Below are 16658 nucleotides of genomic sequence, written 5' to 3' on the forward strand. Positions count from 1 at the left end.
GCACGATGGGAGCAAACGCTACAAAGCAAGATTGGTAGTCAAAGGTTTTCAGCAAAAAGAAGGTATTGACTACAATGAAATTTTCTCTCCAGTAGTAAAACTGTCTACAATCAGACTGGTGTTGAAAATTGTAGCTGCAGAGAATTTACATCTTGAGCAGTTAGATGTAAAGACAGCTTTTCTTCATGGTGATTTGGAGGAAGAAATCTATATGAGGCAGCCAGAAGGCTTCATAGAGGCAGACAAGAAAAACCTGGTATACAGGTTGAAGAAGAGCTTGTATGGTTTAAAACAAGCTCCTAGACAGTGGTACAAGAAGTTCGATAGTTTCATGGGTAGCAGTGGTTTTACCAGATGCCAAGCAGATCATTGTTGCTACATCAAGAGCTTCGACAATAGCTTCATTATTTTATTGTTGTACGTTGATGACATGCTCGTTGCAGGCTCAAACATGCAAGAGATTATACACTTGAAGCAAAAATTGTCGAAGCAGTTTTCTATGAAGGATCTGGGCGTTGCAAAGCAGATTCTTGGGATGAGGATCAAGAGAGACACAAAGTCGGGGACTTTGATGTTATCACAGGCTGAGTACATCAACAAAGTACTCTCCAGGTTCAACATGCAAGATGCTAAACCAGTAAGTACACCTTTAGGTGTTCATTTCAGACTCTCCAAAGACCAATCACCAAAGACGGAGGAAGAACGTACACACATGGTGAAGGTGTCGTATGCCTCAGCAATTGGAAGTCTGACGTATGCCATGGTTTGTACCAGACCAGATATTGCTCATGCAGTGGGAGCTATTAGCAGGTACATGAATAATCCAGGCAAGGTACACTGGGAAGCAGTCAAATGGATCCTCAGATATCTGCGGGGTACCACAAACAAAGCACTTTGTTTCAAAGATGGAGATATGATACTGACAGGCTATGTAGATGCTGACTTAGCCGGAAATGTTGACATCAGAAGGAGCACTACAGGGTATGTCTATACTCTAGGAGGTACTGCAGTGAGTTGGGTTTCTCAACTACAGAAGATAGTTGCTCTCTCCACAACTGAAGCAGAATATGTCGATGTTACGGAAGCCAGCAAGGAGATGGTTTGGCTCCAAAGTTTCTTGGAAGAGTTAGGCAAGAAACAAGAAAACAATGTTTTGTATTGCGACAATCAAAGTGTTATCCATCTAGCAAAGAATCCTTCTTTTCATTCCAGAACGAAGCATATACAATTGAGATATCATTTTATTCGGTCTCTTCTGGAAGATGGGATTTTGAAACTTGAAAAGATTAGTGGAGCTCAAAATCCGGCAGACATGTTGACAAAGACGGTGACCATAGACAAACTGAAGTTGTGTTCAGCTTCAGTTGGCATGCTAGAATAACAAGACTAGAAATGTTGCTGCACTGATCGAGGTGTGAAGACATATTAAAATCAGTCTTCAAGTGGGAGATTGTTGAAAGTAATCAAATGTGGGACCCAACTGAATTGTTTTCAGCAGAAATTTTCAAAATTGGGGGCACAGCACATTCATTTTCAGCAAAAGGGGCACCGAATTCGGTGCCCTAATATTTTATTGAAATTGTAAATGGGTTAATTACCTTTTTAGCCATTGCACACTTTAGGGTATTTACAAGATTAGTCCTAAGCTTCAACTATAAATACCCTAGCTCATTTAGCTTTAAAATCATCCCAAAATCTTCTAGTTCTCTATCAAGTGTGTTGTGTAAACACCTATAAATTTTCTCTTAGTAAAATATCTGTAGCAGCCCGGAGACGTAAGCACAATTGGCTGAACTCCGTTATCAATTTCGGGTATTATTTTTCCGCTTTTATTTCGCATTCTCACTAATCTGATTATAGGGAAATTACTCGTACTCGGTTTATTTCCTAACACATCGGAATTCCACCGTGATATCCGACTTTCGCGTGATCAATAGAAGAACCTTGCTGCAATGTCCTGATCCGAATCCTTTTCTCGAAATTAATGTTAGTATTCAAACATTTGACGTATGTTTCAAACTTTGAATAAATGCAGCACCGGAGATTGTCTGGGAAGTAAATCATTTTACGTGCAAACTGGTGACATTAGTGACCTCCCTCTTCTTTGCCATTATCCTGTCAAGGTACGCAAATTTTGGTATTATTGAATAGCTCAAACCAGAAAGAAAAGGAATATTTTCATTAATTGCTTTCATGGTGTTAAGTTGCCAACTTTATATATATATATGATATTTTATATTAAAAATAGGGTGAGGCGAGGTGTGAACAAGAAAAACTTTTAATCATATACTTTAGAGTTTGTTGATATTTATTTTCTAATTACTTAAAGAATTAAATTAAAATCATTCATCCTTAGACGGTGTACTAGGAATTAAATTGATATTTAAATCAATCATATCATTCATCTTTAATTTAATTCAATAATGATTAAAAATTAAAGCAGATTAAATCAAAAATTAAAAACTTCAATTAAAGTAAACTACAAGTTTTTTATTTTACATTAATATTTTAACCGATGAGGTCATCGATCCTTGGTTTAATTAGATAAATAGAAAATTATACTAATAAAAACTACAATTTAATCATATGAACTAACCAAACCAAAACCCTTTCATACCCTTTGAATCGGGCGTTACAAAAGTCATTTTCATGAATATCTGTCCATGATTTAACGATCTTCACCGGTGTTGTGATGGATATCGTCATATAATTATAAAATGAATGTGAAGAAAAGATGTTGACGTGAAGTGATGATTCGGTAACAAGAGACGTAGCTTAAAGGGAAAAGGAAGCATTGATTGTAGGCTTTATTAGGGAAGGACTTCATTCCAATTCATACCTCCATAACTAAAGGATATACTTATATAATATATCATCGTTTTTTCAACCAAACGATCTCAGTGGTTAAGGGATAGTTGTTATCTTTCGAGTTTTCAGATTTGAGCATGATGTCTATGGGGTGTTTGAGCCTTCATTGTCAAATGTTGAATCTTTAAAACAAATACTACCCTATAATCACTCTATATTAATAAGAAAATATATATATCTAAGAGTTTGCAGGCAATATATGCGAGCAGCGATCCAGACTATCTAAGTTGCGAGAAGAAAGAATGCAGAAAATATAATGAAAACGGAAGATGTGAGATCAGAACATGCAGTGCCACCGTAACTTTTTATGTCATAAACATAAGAACGGACATCGAATTCGTGTTCTTCGCCGGTGGCTTCCTTACCCCTTGCATTTTGAGGAGGACCCTTCCCTTCCAATTTTCTAATCCCACTGCGCCACTCTATGGACATCTCTCCACCTTTGATTCATCTGGAACTTCGGTAATTACACCCCCATGCATGCATGGAACATCAGTATCTGATTCATATTGGAACAATGGTTTCCTAAATATATGAAAACATTCAAGAAAATTTTAATATATTTGTATTAGACATACTTATATCTGACACTTATCCGGAGTTCAAATAACGAAGTCGGGTAATTTTGTTATAATGGTGCAGATGAGGTTAACATGGATAAGTGGGGATAGTAAGCCTCAGCGAGTGAATTATAGGAATGGGAAATCACAGATATCAGAAGTTACAACTTTTTCTCAAGAAGATATGTGTAGTGAGTTCCAAATTAGTATTACTCTTTCAAGATCATCATATTCATTGCTTAATTTAGTTTCGTGAATGATTTCTTCATGTGTGGTTGAATGATAGGTTCTCCTTTTATTCCAAGTCCGGCCTAGGATTTCGGGTGGCATGACCCTGGTTATATACACACGGCAGTGATGACAGGACTCCAACCTTCAACCATCTCCAACTACAAATATGGAAGGTACACACATATTAGGAACATGATTATATGGTAATTTGAATAGTTCCACTCAAAATTTGTTGTTGATACAAGCTTGGTAATGGTAGTGGGGTGACATTTTGATCCTATAAAGGTGAAAGACATTCAGAAAATTGCTAATAGGAAGAGAATTTGAGGGTTTCAAGTCTTTGAAGCAAATTATTCTTGTATTTTATGATTCAGTGATGCAGTTGGATGGAGTAAAGAAATTGAATTCCATACACCACCAGCTGGAGGATCAGATGAACGTAATTTTTTTATTTTTGGTGACATGGGAAAGGCTCCTTTTGATGCTTCTATTGAGCACTACATTCAGGTAAAGATATAATTCAATGTGATATTAGTTCTACAAAATGTATTTTAAAATTTTAAAAGTTTTTTTATTTAAATCTGAATAAACTTATAATTAGAATTTCGAAAGATTTGTGTATACCTGAAAGAGAATTTGAATGGGGCAAAATATATGCTATCACTGTAATGCGCTAATGTGGCTTATAACATTGTGGTACAGCCAGGATCTGTATCAGTGGTAAAAGCAATGGAAGGAGAAATTAAAAATGGCAGCATAGACTCCATATTTCACATTGGGGACATAAGCTATGCAACAGGCTTCCCAGTTGAATGGGAGTTTTTCCTTAATCTTATAAGCCCGTTAGCTTTTACGGTTTCCTACATGACGGCGATCGAAAATCATGAGAGGTAACATTTCTGGCGTATTAGCAGATCCTATTAATGAATGGAAACTTCAGCTTCTCTTCAACAATGGCAAAGTTAACATCCCCACATTTCAGGGATTATGCAGGTTCAGGGGATCATTATCTGAATGAGGACTCCGGTGGAGAATGCGGAGTTCCTCACGAGACCTATTTCCAAATGCCAACCGCAGCAAAGGATAAGCCATGGTATGCCATAGAACAAGGCCCCGTTCACTTCGCTGTCATTTCAACAGAACACGATTGGACCCAAAATTCTTAGCAGGTTTCTAATGATATTACACTTTATTTAGATATATGTATGTATACCAGTATATGTAATTGACATGGTTTCAAAATTTTCATAGCACCAATGGATGACAAAGGACATGGCGTCCATTGATAGATCGAAGACACCTTGGCTAATCTTTACAGGGTGAGTTAAGGTCTGATCGATCAAATTCTATGATTATTTGCTAAGATTGTTACATCAGCTGCAATATTTGCAAAATGCAGCCATAGGCAATGTATAGCAGCACTCTAGGCAACGTTGATGACTCGTTCCGTAATGTTGTAGAACCAGTCCTGGCTAACAAGGTAAAATTAAATTTCCTTATGAGTTTCATCATTTGTCGATCGATTCGGTTGTTGTTTGAGGCAGCGAGTGACTGGGGTTTGAAAACAATGAACTAGGTCGATCTCGTCCTTTTCGGACATGTTCATAACTATGAGAGGACTTGTTCCATTTCCAACTGTCAGTGCCTGGCAATGCCAGAGAAAGATGAAAATGGGGTAGACACGTATGATAATGGTAACTACAAAGCACCAGTGCATGCTATTGTTGGAATGGCTGGATTCAGTATCCAGAAATTCTCACCATTTGTAAGCCGATGATTGAACATTTCGTCTGAATAGAATATTATTTGGTTAAACCAGAGAAAATCACGGCATGAAATTATGGTTGATGAACAGGTATCAGATTGGAGTTTGATAAGGATATCTGAATATGGTTATGTTAGAGCACATGCAACAAGGAATGAGCTAATGCTTGAGGTCGGTAACATGCTAATCTTGTAATAAATGCATTTCCCTTTTTCTTTTTGTTGCTAATTCGTGGATTTATTCACCTTTTGCAGTTTGTGAATTCAACAAGCAGAAGTGTCATTGACAGCTTCCACATCACCAAAAACTAAATATTATGAAAACATTAATTTATAAGATAAATAGTTAGTAATTTAATTGTTGTACGTTTAATATAAGAGTTTAGCAAAAGGCAAAATAGTAATTTAATGGAAACAAATCTTATTAGTACTTCAAATAAACAACGATTCAGCCAAATATTTAAATGAAGACAAATCTTATTTCGATTTTACAATATCAAAGAGATGCGCCAAAGTGAATTCAACCCCAAACAAACCGAGAAATATTCTTACTAGCAACTGAGCTCACCACGTTGTTACTCTGCTTCCTAAGCATCTCTTCTTGTGCACAGACATCACCCTCCTTCCCAAGCAACAAATAATGGACCAATGTGAGAATTCATAGACAAACAAAAATTCAATGAACAAAAAAATGCAAATCCGTAGAGAAATTTGGCAGTGCGTTCGATTCAAAATCAGAGCCCGACAATTCAATTTCCAGTGACTCGTAAGTCAAGATTATATTGCATCAATCCATTTTCAGTGTACGTATGTATGCATGTAGTTATGTAGGCATATGTGCATGTTTGCACGCATGTATGTATTATCATGGGCATAAAATGTTCAGGTAGACCAGGTTAGGTCTTAGGGTTCTATAACTTTTAATTCTACTTTTTAAACTACGAACTAAAGGCACTCTTTTTATGCAGTTGGATGACTTGGTTGTGAACTTGTGATGCGGATGCCTCTTCTTAAACTCGGAAGTGCAAATTCCTAGCCTAACAACCATTAATTTTCTCATATAGAGTTCCCAGCTCCAACATAGAAAAAGGAATAAGGGTACTCACAAGAAGAGAGTAAGCATGTGCAAGAGACACTAATGTTGGATACAAATCGACAACAGCTATGGCAACTTCCTCAGTTACCTGTGACACCTGTAGTTAAATGATACAACGAGTTACCAACAAGGTCAAACATTTGACAACGACCATCTATTTTTTATAGTTTGAAGGGTATTCAAGTAACGCATCAACATAATTATTTATGCCCCCAAATGAACCAGGTTCATGGTTAGCATGTAAATCCCACATGTTAGAATCAGCCGTGTAGAAATCTTGTTTGTTCAGGAATCTTTTATGATAAGAAAGGACAAGTCTTAGGTGTCTTTGTAATCTCTATCTCAAGAAAGAATTTTATCTCTAGCAGAAAAGTCTTATTAGAAGTCAGCAACTCAGTTTATACTACAATAATCTCCTAAATTCAATAATCAGATTTCTCTTTGATTACCTTTTTTATTCTTTCCCTCTCCTTCTATTTCCTTTGATTATAACACTAGATATCCACAATGGAACGATAAAACGAAGTCTTTAATGTAATATCATCCAGCAAAGTAGACAATCAAATATTAAAAGGATAAGACCAACATCCTAAAGCAGATTATCAAAATCTATTGCTAACTAATATAACCATATTAGAGAAGATTATGCTAGTTCCAGGACATCATATAATCAGGCTACATTATTACAAAACAATGAACTTCCCTTAATGAAAGAACAGCTATACCTGCATAAGTTGAATGGAAAATACATCACTGACTGTCACTTTATCCAGCTCTTGGCACCTTCGGATAAATTCACTAAAGGAGGGACAGACCCCATTCAATCTAGAATCATCCTCAGGCATGTGCTGTTTGTAATATTGAGTTATTGCTCGAGTAAGATAAGCATACTTCCTCAGGGTATCATGTAAACCGCTTGTTCTCTGAACATCAAACCCCTCTAGAATCTCTGTTGTGAAGCACCTGCATAAAGTAAGAAAAGAGTAAGGCTAGAAATATAATTCTTTGGCACCCAAGCATTTGGGGCTTGTGGTTGGTGCATGATCTCCCTTATCAAAGAATAAGGCCCAATTACCCCAATTAAACAATTAAAACACCCTAGAAAAATCCTTTTGAAATGACAATCTCATAGGAACTCGGGGGAGGAGGGATTGGTTTCCCTTCACTATTACAGAAAATCAGCATAGTTCGATTTTTAGATGTAGGACTGATTACTCTCTCTAAAAATAACATTCCAGAAATATACAGCAAGGAGACAAGTTTTAATATGCAACACCAAATGCTCCTTTTGTGAAGTAAAAGATGCATACTAAAACCTAGTTGAAAGAAAACTCATCGCTAAAAGCATATCTTTTAAAAATCTTACGCAGTTTTGATGCTTTCAGCAGCTTCTGAAGAATTTGGGTCACCTTCCACAAGATATATCAACTTTTTAAGTCCAGATCTCTTACAAAATGCAAAGGAAAAAAATTGTCACGATGGCATATTTTTATCAAACTTAAGTTGAGAAGTAAGCATAAACAAAAACTTGCAGCAACTCTAATAAAATATATATTTGAAGATAGAAGCGCAAAGGACTGGCCTACAGAAGAAAAGGTTAGAGTGACTAGCAATCCATTAAACAATTTCAAAGTTAAAATAATTGGTTGAGAAGACCATGCAAAAGACATGCATCAAGTTGCTAGAACAACAACGTGTCTGGAAACTAGCACAACTTAAACAAACATAATACAAGTGATGCCATAAGGAAGAAACCAATGATAAATCCCAACCAAAACAAACCAACATACAGCGATGACTCCTTAGGAAAAGAATAAGGAAAAAGAAAATCAAGGATCCCTAAAGGCTAATGACTTCTGGAAAATTTATGTTTATGAGAATTGTTTAATAATGGTAATCCATCTTAAGGCCATAAACACTAAACTTTGAAGTCAACATCAACTAAAACATGAAAACACCTTCATGATAATTGCAACTTCAAAGGATCTGGTTATAAGCATTTTTTTATAGGAATAGGAGACCTCATTAAAAACCTCCCTCTTAGTGGTCCTTAACCCTATGGTAAGAACCAACTAGCGGAAGGAGGACAAGAGTGTCTCAATTTTGTTGATTTCAAACGGAGTACATAAGACTTAACAGAACTCCTAAGAGTTACATAAAACTTAACAAACACCAAAAAAAAACCCTACTGCTAAACACTCAAACCCAGGGGAACACAAATAACCATCACCCAATTCCCTCCTTAGCTAGTTTGTCAGCCTCGCAGTTACAGCTCCTAGGAATCCACCTCACAATAATATCATGCAAAGATACAACAGACATTAAGTCCTTAACAAACTGACTTAGGAATGTAGGAACTGTGGCTTGATCAAGAATCCAATCCACTGCTTGCTTGCTGTCACTTTCCACAATCAGTCTCCCCTTCGAAACCCAAACCGAGGCGACAAAGACTTCAATGCCTTTCTTGATAGCTTTCAATTCTGCTAGAATTATAGGATTAGGACCAACATTCTGTGAAAAGGAAATAAGCTCAGATCGATTCCAATCTCGCATGATACCCCCAATACCAGCACTCATCCCGGTTCTACTAACTGCTCCATCCACATTCATCTTATAAAAATCAATAGGAGTCCAACATACCTTAGGCGTATTCAACTCCTTAAAAACCGAAAGATCATCAGCAAGTGAAGGATCACCAATCAAACAATCCACCTGAGTAGAGAAATTCGAAAACTTTGCTAGGAACCATTTTGCTAATCTGAACCGAACAGTGAAGAACAACATGAACCTGTCTAGTTTAACTTTTTCAAAAATTATTTCATTTCTGATTTTCCAAATCGACCATAAGACTGCCCCTGGAATTAACTTCCACAGAGTTGAATAAGGCCTCAAATCAGACCAAGAGCTTAGAAGGGATTGTGGATCACCTGGTAAAACTGACAAAATACCCCAAAAGGCAATTACTCTGTTCCATAAGTCCCACGAAACCTGGCAAGCAATAAAAAGATGTTGAACATATTCTTCACATGAATTGCATAGAGAGCATAGAAAATCATCCCCAATTGGAACCCCCATTTTCTTCAATTCCACTCTCACTTCAACTTTTTTATGAGATACTTGCCAAAGGAAAGCCTCGATTCTAGGAGGGACTAAACCCAACCACACACATTTATTCCACTGAAAAGAAACATCTTTATAAGCTGAAAGAGACTTCCTGCACTCCTTAACCGAAAACAACCCCTCACCTGCATCGCCCCAAAGTAAACAATCCTCCACTGAATCAATTAATTTAATGTCTTTAAGTAAATCCAGAAGCTCTACCAACTGATCTCCTTCCCAATCACAAAGATTCCTTCTAGTCTTTATATTCCACTCCCAACCATTCGAATCAAAACTACCAAAATCTGCAACATTACACATTTTGTTTGAAGATAGCGCATAAATCCTAGGGAAAAGGACTTTCAAAGGTAAATCCCCTTACCATACATCATTCCAAAAGGAAATCGAAATGCCATTCCCTACTTGTAACTTAGCTTGGGATCTAAGGCAACCTCCAATAGAATCATCTTTGGTGAAGTTATTCACAATTCCCCTCCAAATCCAAGAGTCCTTGGGAGAGTGGACCTTGGAAATATCCATAGAATGGCAGCTAACATTGTGTTTGGTACAAACGAATCTCTTCCATATCGAATGCTTCTCATTAGCAAACTTCCAAACCCACTTTCCCAACAAAGCTCGATTGGTAAGATTCAAATCAGCAACTCCCGAACCTCCACCACTTATCGGAATACAAATCTTGTTCCAACCTACCCAATGCAGCTTCTTCTTTTCATTCCCTCCACCCCATACAAAGGCTGCCATCATAGAATTTAGCTTTTGACAAATAGATGATGGAATCTTGAATAAAGAAAGATAGAAGATAGGTAAAGAAGACAACACTGATTTGATGAGAACCAATCTACCCGCCAATGACAAAGAAGAAGCTTTCCACATTAGAATCAACAGGGACTTTAGTAATTGCGAACATTTCAAGCAACAGATCAGTTATGAAACCAAAATCAAGAAATATTGAAATTAAGAATCAATACCAGAAGCTTTAGTTTCTGATCCCTGTAACGATTGTCCCGTATCGAAGAGCGTAAATCATTAACATTCTTCCTCTCAACAACAAAGTCTAGAACATATTCATTGGAGAGATGTTTATGGCGAGCTATCTAGATTCCATCTCCTATAGGCAACCTTCTAACCTGGAGAAGAGTCGCTGTGTAAATAACTGTATTTTTAATGTCATGTAGAAATACCAGCAAAGAAACAAGAATTCATATGTCAACTACAAGAGACAGTTCACTGAGAAATTTAGTAGAAATTCAGGCTTATTAACAAAACATAAATATGCCTAATTTTAAATATTAGCATTGGCAATTTTATTAGTAATAGAAAAACAAAGATAAGATAAAAATTTGCCCTGAACCACTAAATGTATATAAGAAAATTGACAGCTAATAGAAAACATGGAGTTTAGGCCAATAACTGTTAGTCTCAGCAATCAACATATAAAGAAATTAAGCATGTGTCTCAGTTTATTACAAAATTATGATGAAAGTGAGGAATATAAAAAGGGACCAAAAGCTCACATTTATTTTGATTTTGAATTCCGTGCAAATCTTCTCCAACATTTTTTTGGACCGTGCACTGTTAGCCACAAGACATACATTGCTAACTTCCCAGAAGTTGAAACATGTAAGCACATATCAAACAAAAGGGTAAGCACATGGAGTTACTAACCCTTGATTGGTAAATTGCTCTCGATCATCTAATATTAGAATTACTTCATACACATCCTCAAACTTCTCCCCAAAGCTCAGAGGTGGAATACTTAAGACATTCATATCTGCTTTTAGATCATTTGAACTTGGCCTCTGCACATATAATATATCCAAATATCAAACAGGATGATGGCAGCTCTTCAAGCAAGTTATAAATAGAACTCACGACAAATGGGAAAATAGTAACTCAAACTATAAATGTTTTCCTTAGGCTCTTGCAGTCATAAAGAAGAACTATTTACTAGACGCCACATCTAATCAAAATGTTCTTTTCACTCGGCCATTTTTTAGTAATGTTTCTTTCAGGTAAAACTTTTGTTCGTGCTTCATATCCCATTATGACATATCTGAGACACAGATGCAAGATAACCGAATTGGAATTCACATACAGAGGAAGAACAGGCCCTCAAGGTCAAGGTACACAAGTTCAGCCTATCTCCACCATCTTTACTTAATTGAATCCTAGTGCTTCGCACTCCATCACAAGCTTCTTGCCCTGAGCATTTATAAAAGAGGAATCATATCATGTCCCACAATTTTGAAATATGAAAAAGATTCCCTCAGTTATTTATTGAGTAATATTCAAATAGACAGTAGCTAACCATAAACTTGATCTTCACGAAGACGACACAAGACTGCTGGCAAAAGTGATGAAATCTCCTTCTTCTTCGAAGTTTCAGAGACTTCAACAAAAGCAGAAAGAACTTGTTCCTTCGAGTACCCCATGCGAGTACACTACAAAAAGTAAATCAAGAGGTTAGGGGTACAAAACTCTCAGAGCGAACAGGACAAAAGTACACATTAGAAAGTTCAGGAGCACAAGGAGTAAACATAAAATTCCACAGTAAGTAATAATGCTTAATGGTCTAAGAGGCTAACACTTGAATCTGAAACTACAATTGTTGGTAAATCAAATGGAATTTTAATCAGAAACTACAAGAATCTTAATTGTCAGATACCCTTTCAAGACAATCAAGAGGAACATCAATGGATTTTTTCCGATGAAAATCAGCCTTTTCAGTTGTCTCTTCTGTACACAAATCGCATAACTTCTGAACAGATGCATTTTGTGTGTCTGGTTGAGAAAGCCTTTCCACATCAACCAAATTTTCTAAGGGATCTTCCATTTTAGATTTCATTAGACATTCACGTGCTGCTTCCTTGCCTTCTGGTGTCAGCATATATCTGCAAAAAGGAAGTTGGCATTTCATACATAAAACACCAATGAAAACACTAATCACCAAGCACGTGCAGCCGACCAAATAATGTTAATAATAAGTTGAAGGAAAAGTCTGGTATCATTCAAAAGGAATAAAATAAACAAGATAAAATTCTTACTTCGCCGGACAACTTGATTTCACAACAAATCCCTTTTTTATCAATGTAGACATGCAGGTCCATCCACTATACCAGTCCCTTGGAGAACTTCCAAATTGGCTAGGTTTCCCTTTTCCTTTCTCCAGCCTAATAATGTATAAGTCCAGATTTTAAACCACCAATCAAGCTCCAAAATCACTAAAAGTAATAAGAAGCAAAATTTTAATTAAATGTCAAAAATCAACATACATAATAGGCGCCCGTGAGAGTCCACTTGCTTCAGTTGCATCAATAAGATCCTGCTTATGCATAAATTCATTCCCATCTACGGTCTCCCTATTGACAAGGTATATCCATCCGATACTTCATATGTATAGAGAAAAAACATGTGACAGTAACCATTTAACACGAAGATAAACATAAATACCTGTATAGAGTAATCAATAATGCATATGCCACTGAATTCTTTTGGGGCAAATAACGTTTGTTTCCTTTAGTTTTTTTTACCTAGATATGCATTAAATAAGAATCGGAAAAGAAGAAAATCGAACAATTCAAGAGGATCAATGCATAAAAAGAAGTTCAAAAAAATATGTACCCTTTCTAGTTAATTCTTCTGGTTCTGAACTTCCTGAACCACCGTCAAAATAGCCACGCAAAAGCACCAAAATCCATTTCCCAACACCTCTATCCACAAACATAATCCAGACAAGTAAAAAAATGTTTGCGAAATGAAATAGCTAGACCAACTACATCAAATTCAGATTTTGAAAATTACCCAAAAACCCACACCAAGAAAAAGAAACAGCCCAAAGAAATCAACTTTACTTTCTTTGAAAATGCAAATGATCAGATAAAAAAAGAAGGGGATACTTGATGTCACTGAGATCTTTGAGTGTCTTGATGGGATGCTGAGCGTTGCAAATGTTGTTGTATGCCTTTGAAACAGTCATGTTAGTGTTTTCTTTTATCCCCTTGGGTTTATCGGCCAGCTCTTGCCTCTTTTGCAACAAGTAATTAGCTAGTTCCTCATTATCAGGACACATTACTCGCCTATTTTTCTCCATCTCCTTTTTTCTGGGTTTTTGCTCAATTGTTAAGGCTAGGGGTTCGAGTTTTTTAAGGTTTTTCGAATTGGGGATTGCGGGGAAGAGAGAGGTGCGAAGAGATTTGAAAGTGAGCAGAAAATCGCGCCACCTTATTTCTGGGCTTACATTCAATAGTTTTATGTTCAAACTTAGTCTTCCATGGCCGGGCCAGGATCGTAGTTTTCCTTTCAGCCCAACTTTAAAATGTTAAAATACATTTTTTAATTTTTTTAATTAAATACTTTTTATTTAATAAACTAAATGTTATTACAAATCAAAGTGGATAAACACCTCAAAAAATATATTATCTAGATAAAATGAAAAATATTTGGGTAAACTATATATTTAATCACCCAACTATTATTTTAGTTCTATTTAGATAACTAAATTATTATTTTTAAAATCATACCTAAAATTATATTTTGATTCTGTATTGATCACTTGTCATTAAAAAATTAATGTTATTATTAACGAATTACTATAATATAATGTCATATCATCGTTGAAAAAAATAAAAATGTCATATCATCATTAAACAAAATAAAATAAAAGGTACTACATTAACAATTCCACCTGTTTTATTTATATATTGGAAAGGAATATTATAGATTTAGGTTCTTATCAAGGAACTGACAGAACTTAGCCTGCAACAATCAAAGTTACACTAATCAACCTTTCTTAATTACTTCATATCTGAATTTCACAATTACTCATCTAAAGACGCGCAGTGAGTGGTTTGATATTGTAAAGCCACCATCAACCATAAGATTGTCCCCACTTATATACCCTGCTTCATCACTTGCCAAGAACAGAACCGCATTTGCTACATGATCCACTGTCAATTCCACCCCACTCAAGTTCGCATTTCTCCCGATGAAAGAACGAAAACCTTCTCGCACGTCCTCGGTTCTTTCATCGTCGTGCAAGTGAGCGAAAGCCAAGTCGGTCGGGACGGCATACGGGGAAACACAATTCACACGTATCCCATATTTGCCTAACTCAGCTGCAACGTTCTTGGTCAGGCCTAACACAGCATGTTTGGAGCTTGTGTATGAGTGCGGTCCGAGTCCTCCAATGACACTCGAAACACTACACAGAGAAACTATGGAACCCTTTCCACGAGGGATCATAATCCTAGCAGCGTGCTTCATTCCGATGAAGACACCCTTCACGTTCACATCCATCACCTTCTCAAACTCAGATAAATCATAGTCACGGATATCACCAAACGGTGGACCTGATAATCCGGCATTGTTGACCACGATATCGAGCATACCAAACTTGTCTACTGCAAAGTCGACCGCGCACCGAACTTCTTCCTCCTTTGTCACATCGCAATGGAAAAAGCAAACGTCCAGGCCGTCCCCAAGGGATTGACAGACTTGGAGGCCAAGGCTGTCTTGCACATCAACTATGCAGACTTTGGCACCATGCTTGTGAAATAGACGAACAATGCCCTCGCCGATGCCAGATGCTCCCCCAGTGACCAATGCCACTTTCCCCGCCAATCTGTCAAAAGAAAAAAATAAATGCATGCTTAACCAATTATCAATCATTTGTAAGCCAGTTAACTGAATTGGTAGAGCACAATTTCACTCAAGGTTAAAACAGATAGAAACACATCAAAATTTTGACTAAAAATAAACTTAAACTACTGGTATCAGTTTAAGATCTCATCTGTGCATATGGATAACCATGATTTCACTTCAGGAAGAGATCAATTCTATTCCTCAATTCAGATTCAACATAGATTGTAAATGGTGGTTCAAAACTCAAAAATGGGGGGGTCAATTCAGCAAGAAATCTCAAAGAAAGTATAAACAACAGGCCGGAGGTTTTGACATATATGGATCTTAACACAATTTACCACCAAATTTATTATATTTCATATAAACCAATAACTGAATGACACAAATCCATGCTTTGCAGGACTTAATTGCCGGCACAAGATAGTACTTGTGAACCAAAAACTCAATTATACTTGAGGCCTAGTAAACCTCGACACTGATCCAATAGGCAAGCAGGAAAACAACATTGACACAATCAGTGAAGCATTCATGTTTAAAAGGAATCGGAAAGGGTCAGCAAAGCTAGAAACTGAATTCCTGTAAAAGAAAAAATAAAAGCTGAAAAAGAGGGTGAAAAGGTTTACCTTTGGGTGGGCAGTGATGAATCCAATGAGTTGTTGCCGCTAGTAGCCATGGCAGGAGCTTCACTTCAACAACAGTAAGTTCTTCCTATATTATTAAACCGCTGCCTTCTCTTTCCTCCTGGCTTTCTTTTGTTTGCTTATGAAGCTTTGGGCATCACTGTTTTTAGCAGAAAAAAATGAGGACAAAGAGAAATGGATATGAGTAACCCAATGAGAGGAGGAGAGGGAATCCCAATTTGCTTTGGTGGAAAATGACAGCGCAAAAACCTCCCAAGGGAAACGTTATAAATAATTTTGTTTTTGTCTAACGTATTTTACTAGTGGCCCTGGTTCATATATTAAAGCGAGTGATACCGGAATTTAGTGGAAAATGCAATGTACTGAAAACTCCACGACAGTTCCACCCAGACAAATGTATTGTTCCTTAATAGACAGTTGGATAGACACATGTAAGAATGGACGCGTGTAGGCGGGGAAGTAGTCCTTTTAAAAATTAAAATTATTATATATTTTATATTAAAATTTTATTTTTATTCTCTTATAATTTGATAAATTTATTTTATGTTAAATTTTAAAAATTTATTTCGTTAATATAAAATATTATATTCATTCTTAAATACATGCATCATATTTGCAAATGGAAGCGTATCTGTTTTTTATTAGTGTGAAATCCATAAAAAGAAAGTGTACACTTTCTAAAGTAGTATAATAGTGATAGAACATAGCACACTATTAAGATATTCCAAACTTCCAAAA

The 16658-nt window shown here is 36.4% G+C and overlaps 2 protein-coding genes and 1 pseudogene across 2 annotated transcripts; 1 reads left to right on the plus strand and 2 right to left on the minus strand.

Moving 5' to 3' along the window:
- Nucleotides 1-1893: 1893 nt before the first annotated feature.
- On the plus strand, nucleotides 1894-5735 carry LOC120161500 (annotated as a pseudogene).
- A 148-nt stretch (nucleotides 5736-5883) lies between these two features.
- On the minus strand, nucleotides 5884-13866 carry LOC120161883 (crossover junction endonuclease MUS81-like). The gene is given in 15 exon segments (XM_039172094.1): nucleotides 5884-6045; nucleotides 6530-6616; nucleotides 7245-7482; nucleotides 7886-7965; nucleotides 10608-10766; nucleotides 11154-11211; nucleotides 11305-11438; nucleotides 11735-11841; nucleotides 11948-12080; nucleotides 12305-12530; nucleotides 12684-12809; nucleotides 12912-12998; nucleotides 13090-13170; nucleotides 13257-13349; nucleotides 13536-13866. Coding segments are annotated over 15 exon segments (1905 nt in total). The 5' UTR covers nucleotides 13730-13866; the 3' UTR covers nucleotides 5884-5943.
- Nucleotides 13867-14303: 437 nt separating this feature from the next.
- Nucleotides 14304-16095, minus strand: LOC120162557 (xanthoxin dehydrogenase). Its single transcript, XM_039172698.1, has 2 exons — nucleotides 15903-16095; nucleotides 14304-15259 (listed from the first exon to the last, which is right to left on the minus strand). The coding sequence occupies exons 1-2, from the start codon at nucleotides 15950-15952 to the stop codon at nucleotides 14461-14463; spliced, it is 849 nt and encodes a 282-aa protein (XP_039028629.1). The 5' UTR covers nucleotides 15953-16095; the 3' UTR covers nucleotides 14304-14460.
- Nucleotides 16096-16658: the final 563 nt, after the last annotated feature.

This window comes from Hibiscus syriacus, unplaced genomic scaffold (genome assembly GCF_006381635.1).
Source record: "Hibiscus syriacus cultivar Baekdansim isolate YM2019G1 unplaced genomic scaffold, ASM638163v2 tig00111402_pilon, whole genome shotgun sequence".
Lineage (NCBI taxonomy): Eukaryota > Viridiplantae > Streptophyta > Magnoliopsida > Malvales > Malvaceae > Hibiscus > Hibiscus syriacus.

Coding starts and splice junctions, on each gene's coding strand:
- LOC120162557 (XM_039172698.1), bottom strand. CDS start 15,952: ATGGCTACTAGCGGCAACAACTCATTGGATTCATCACTGCCCACCCAA. Junction 15,260..15,902: donor TCATCACTGCCCACCCAAAG/GTAAACCTTTTC, acceptor TTCTTTTGACAG/ATTGGCGGGGAAAGTGGCAT.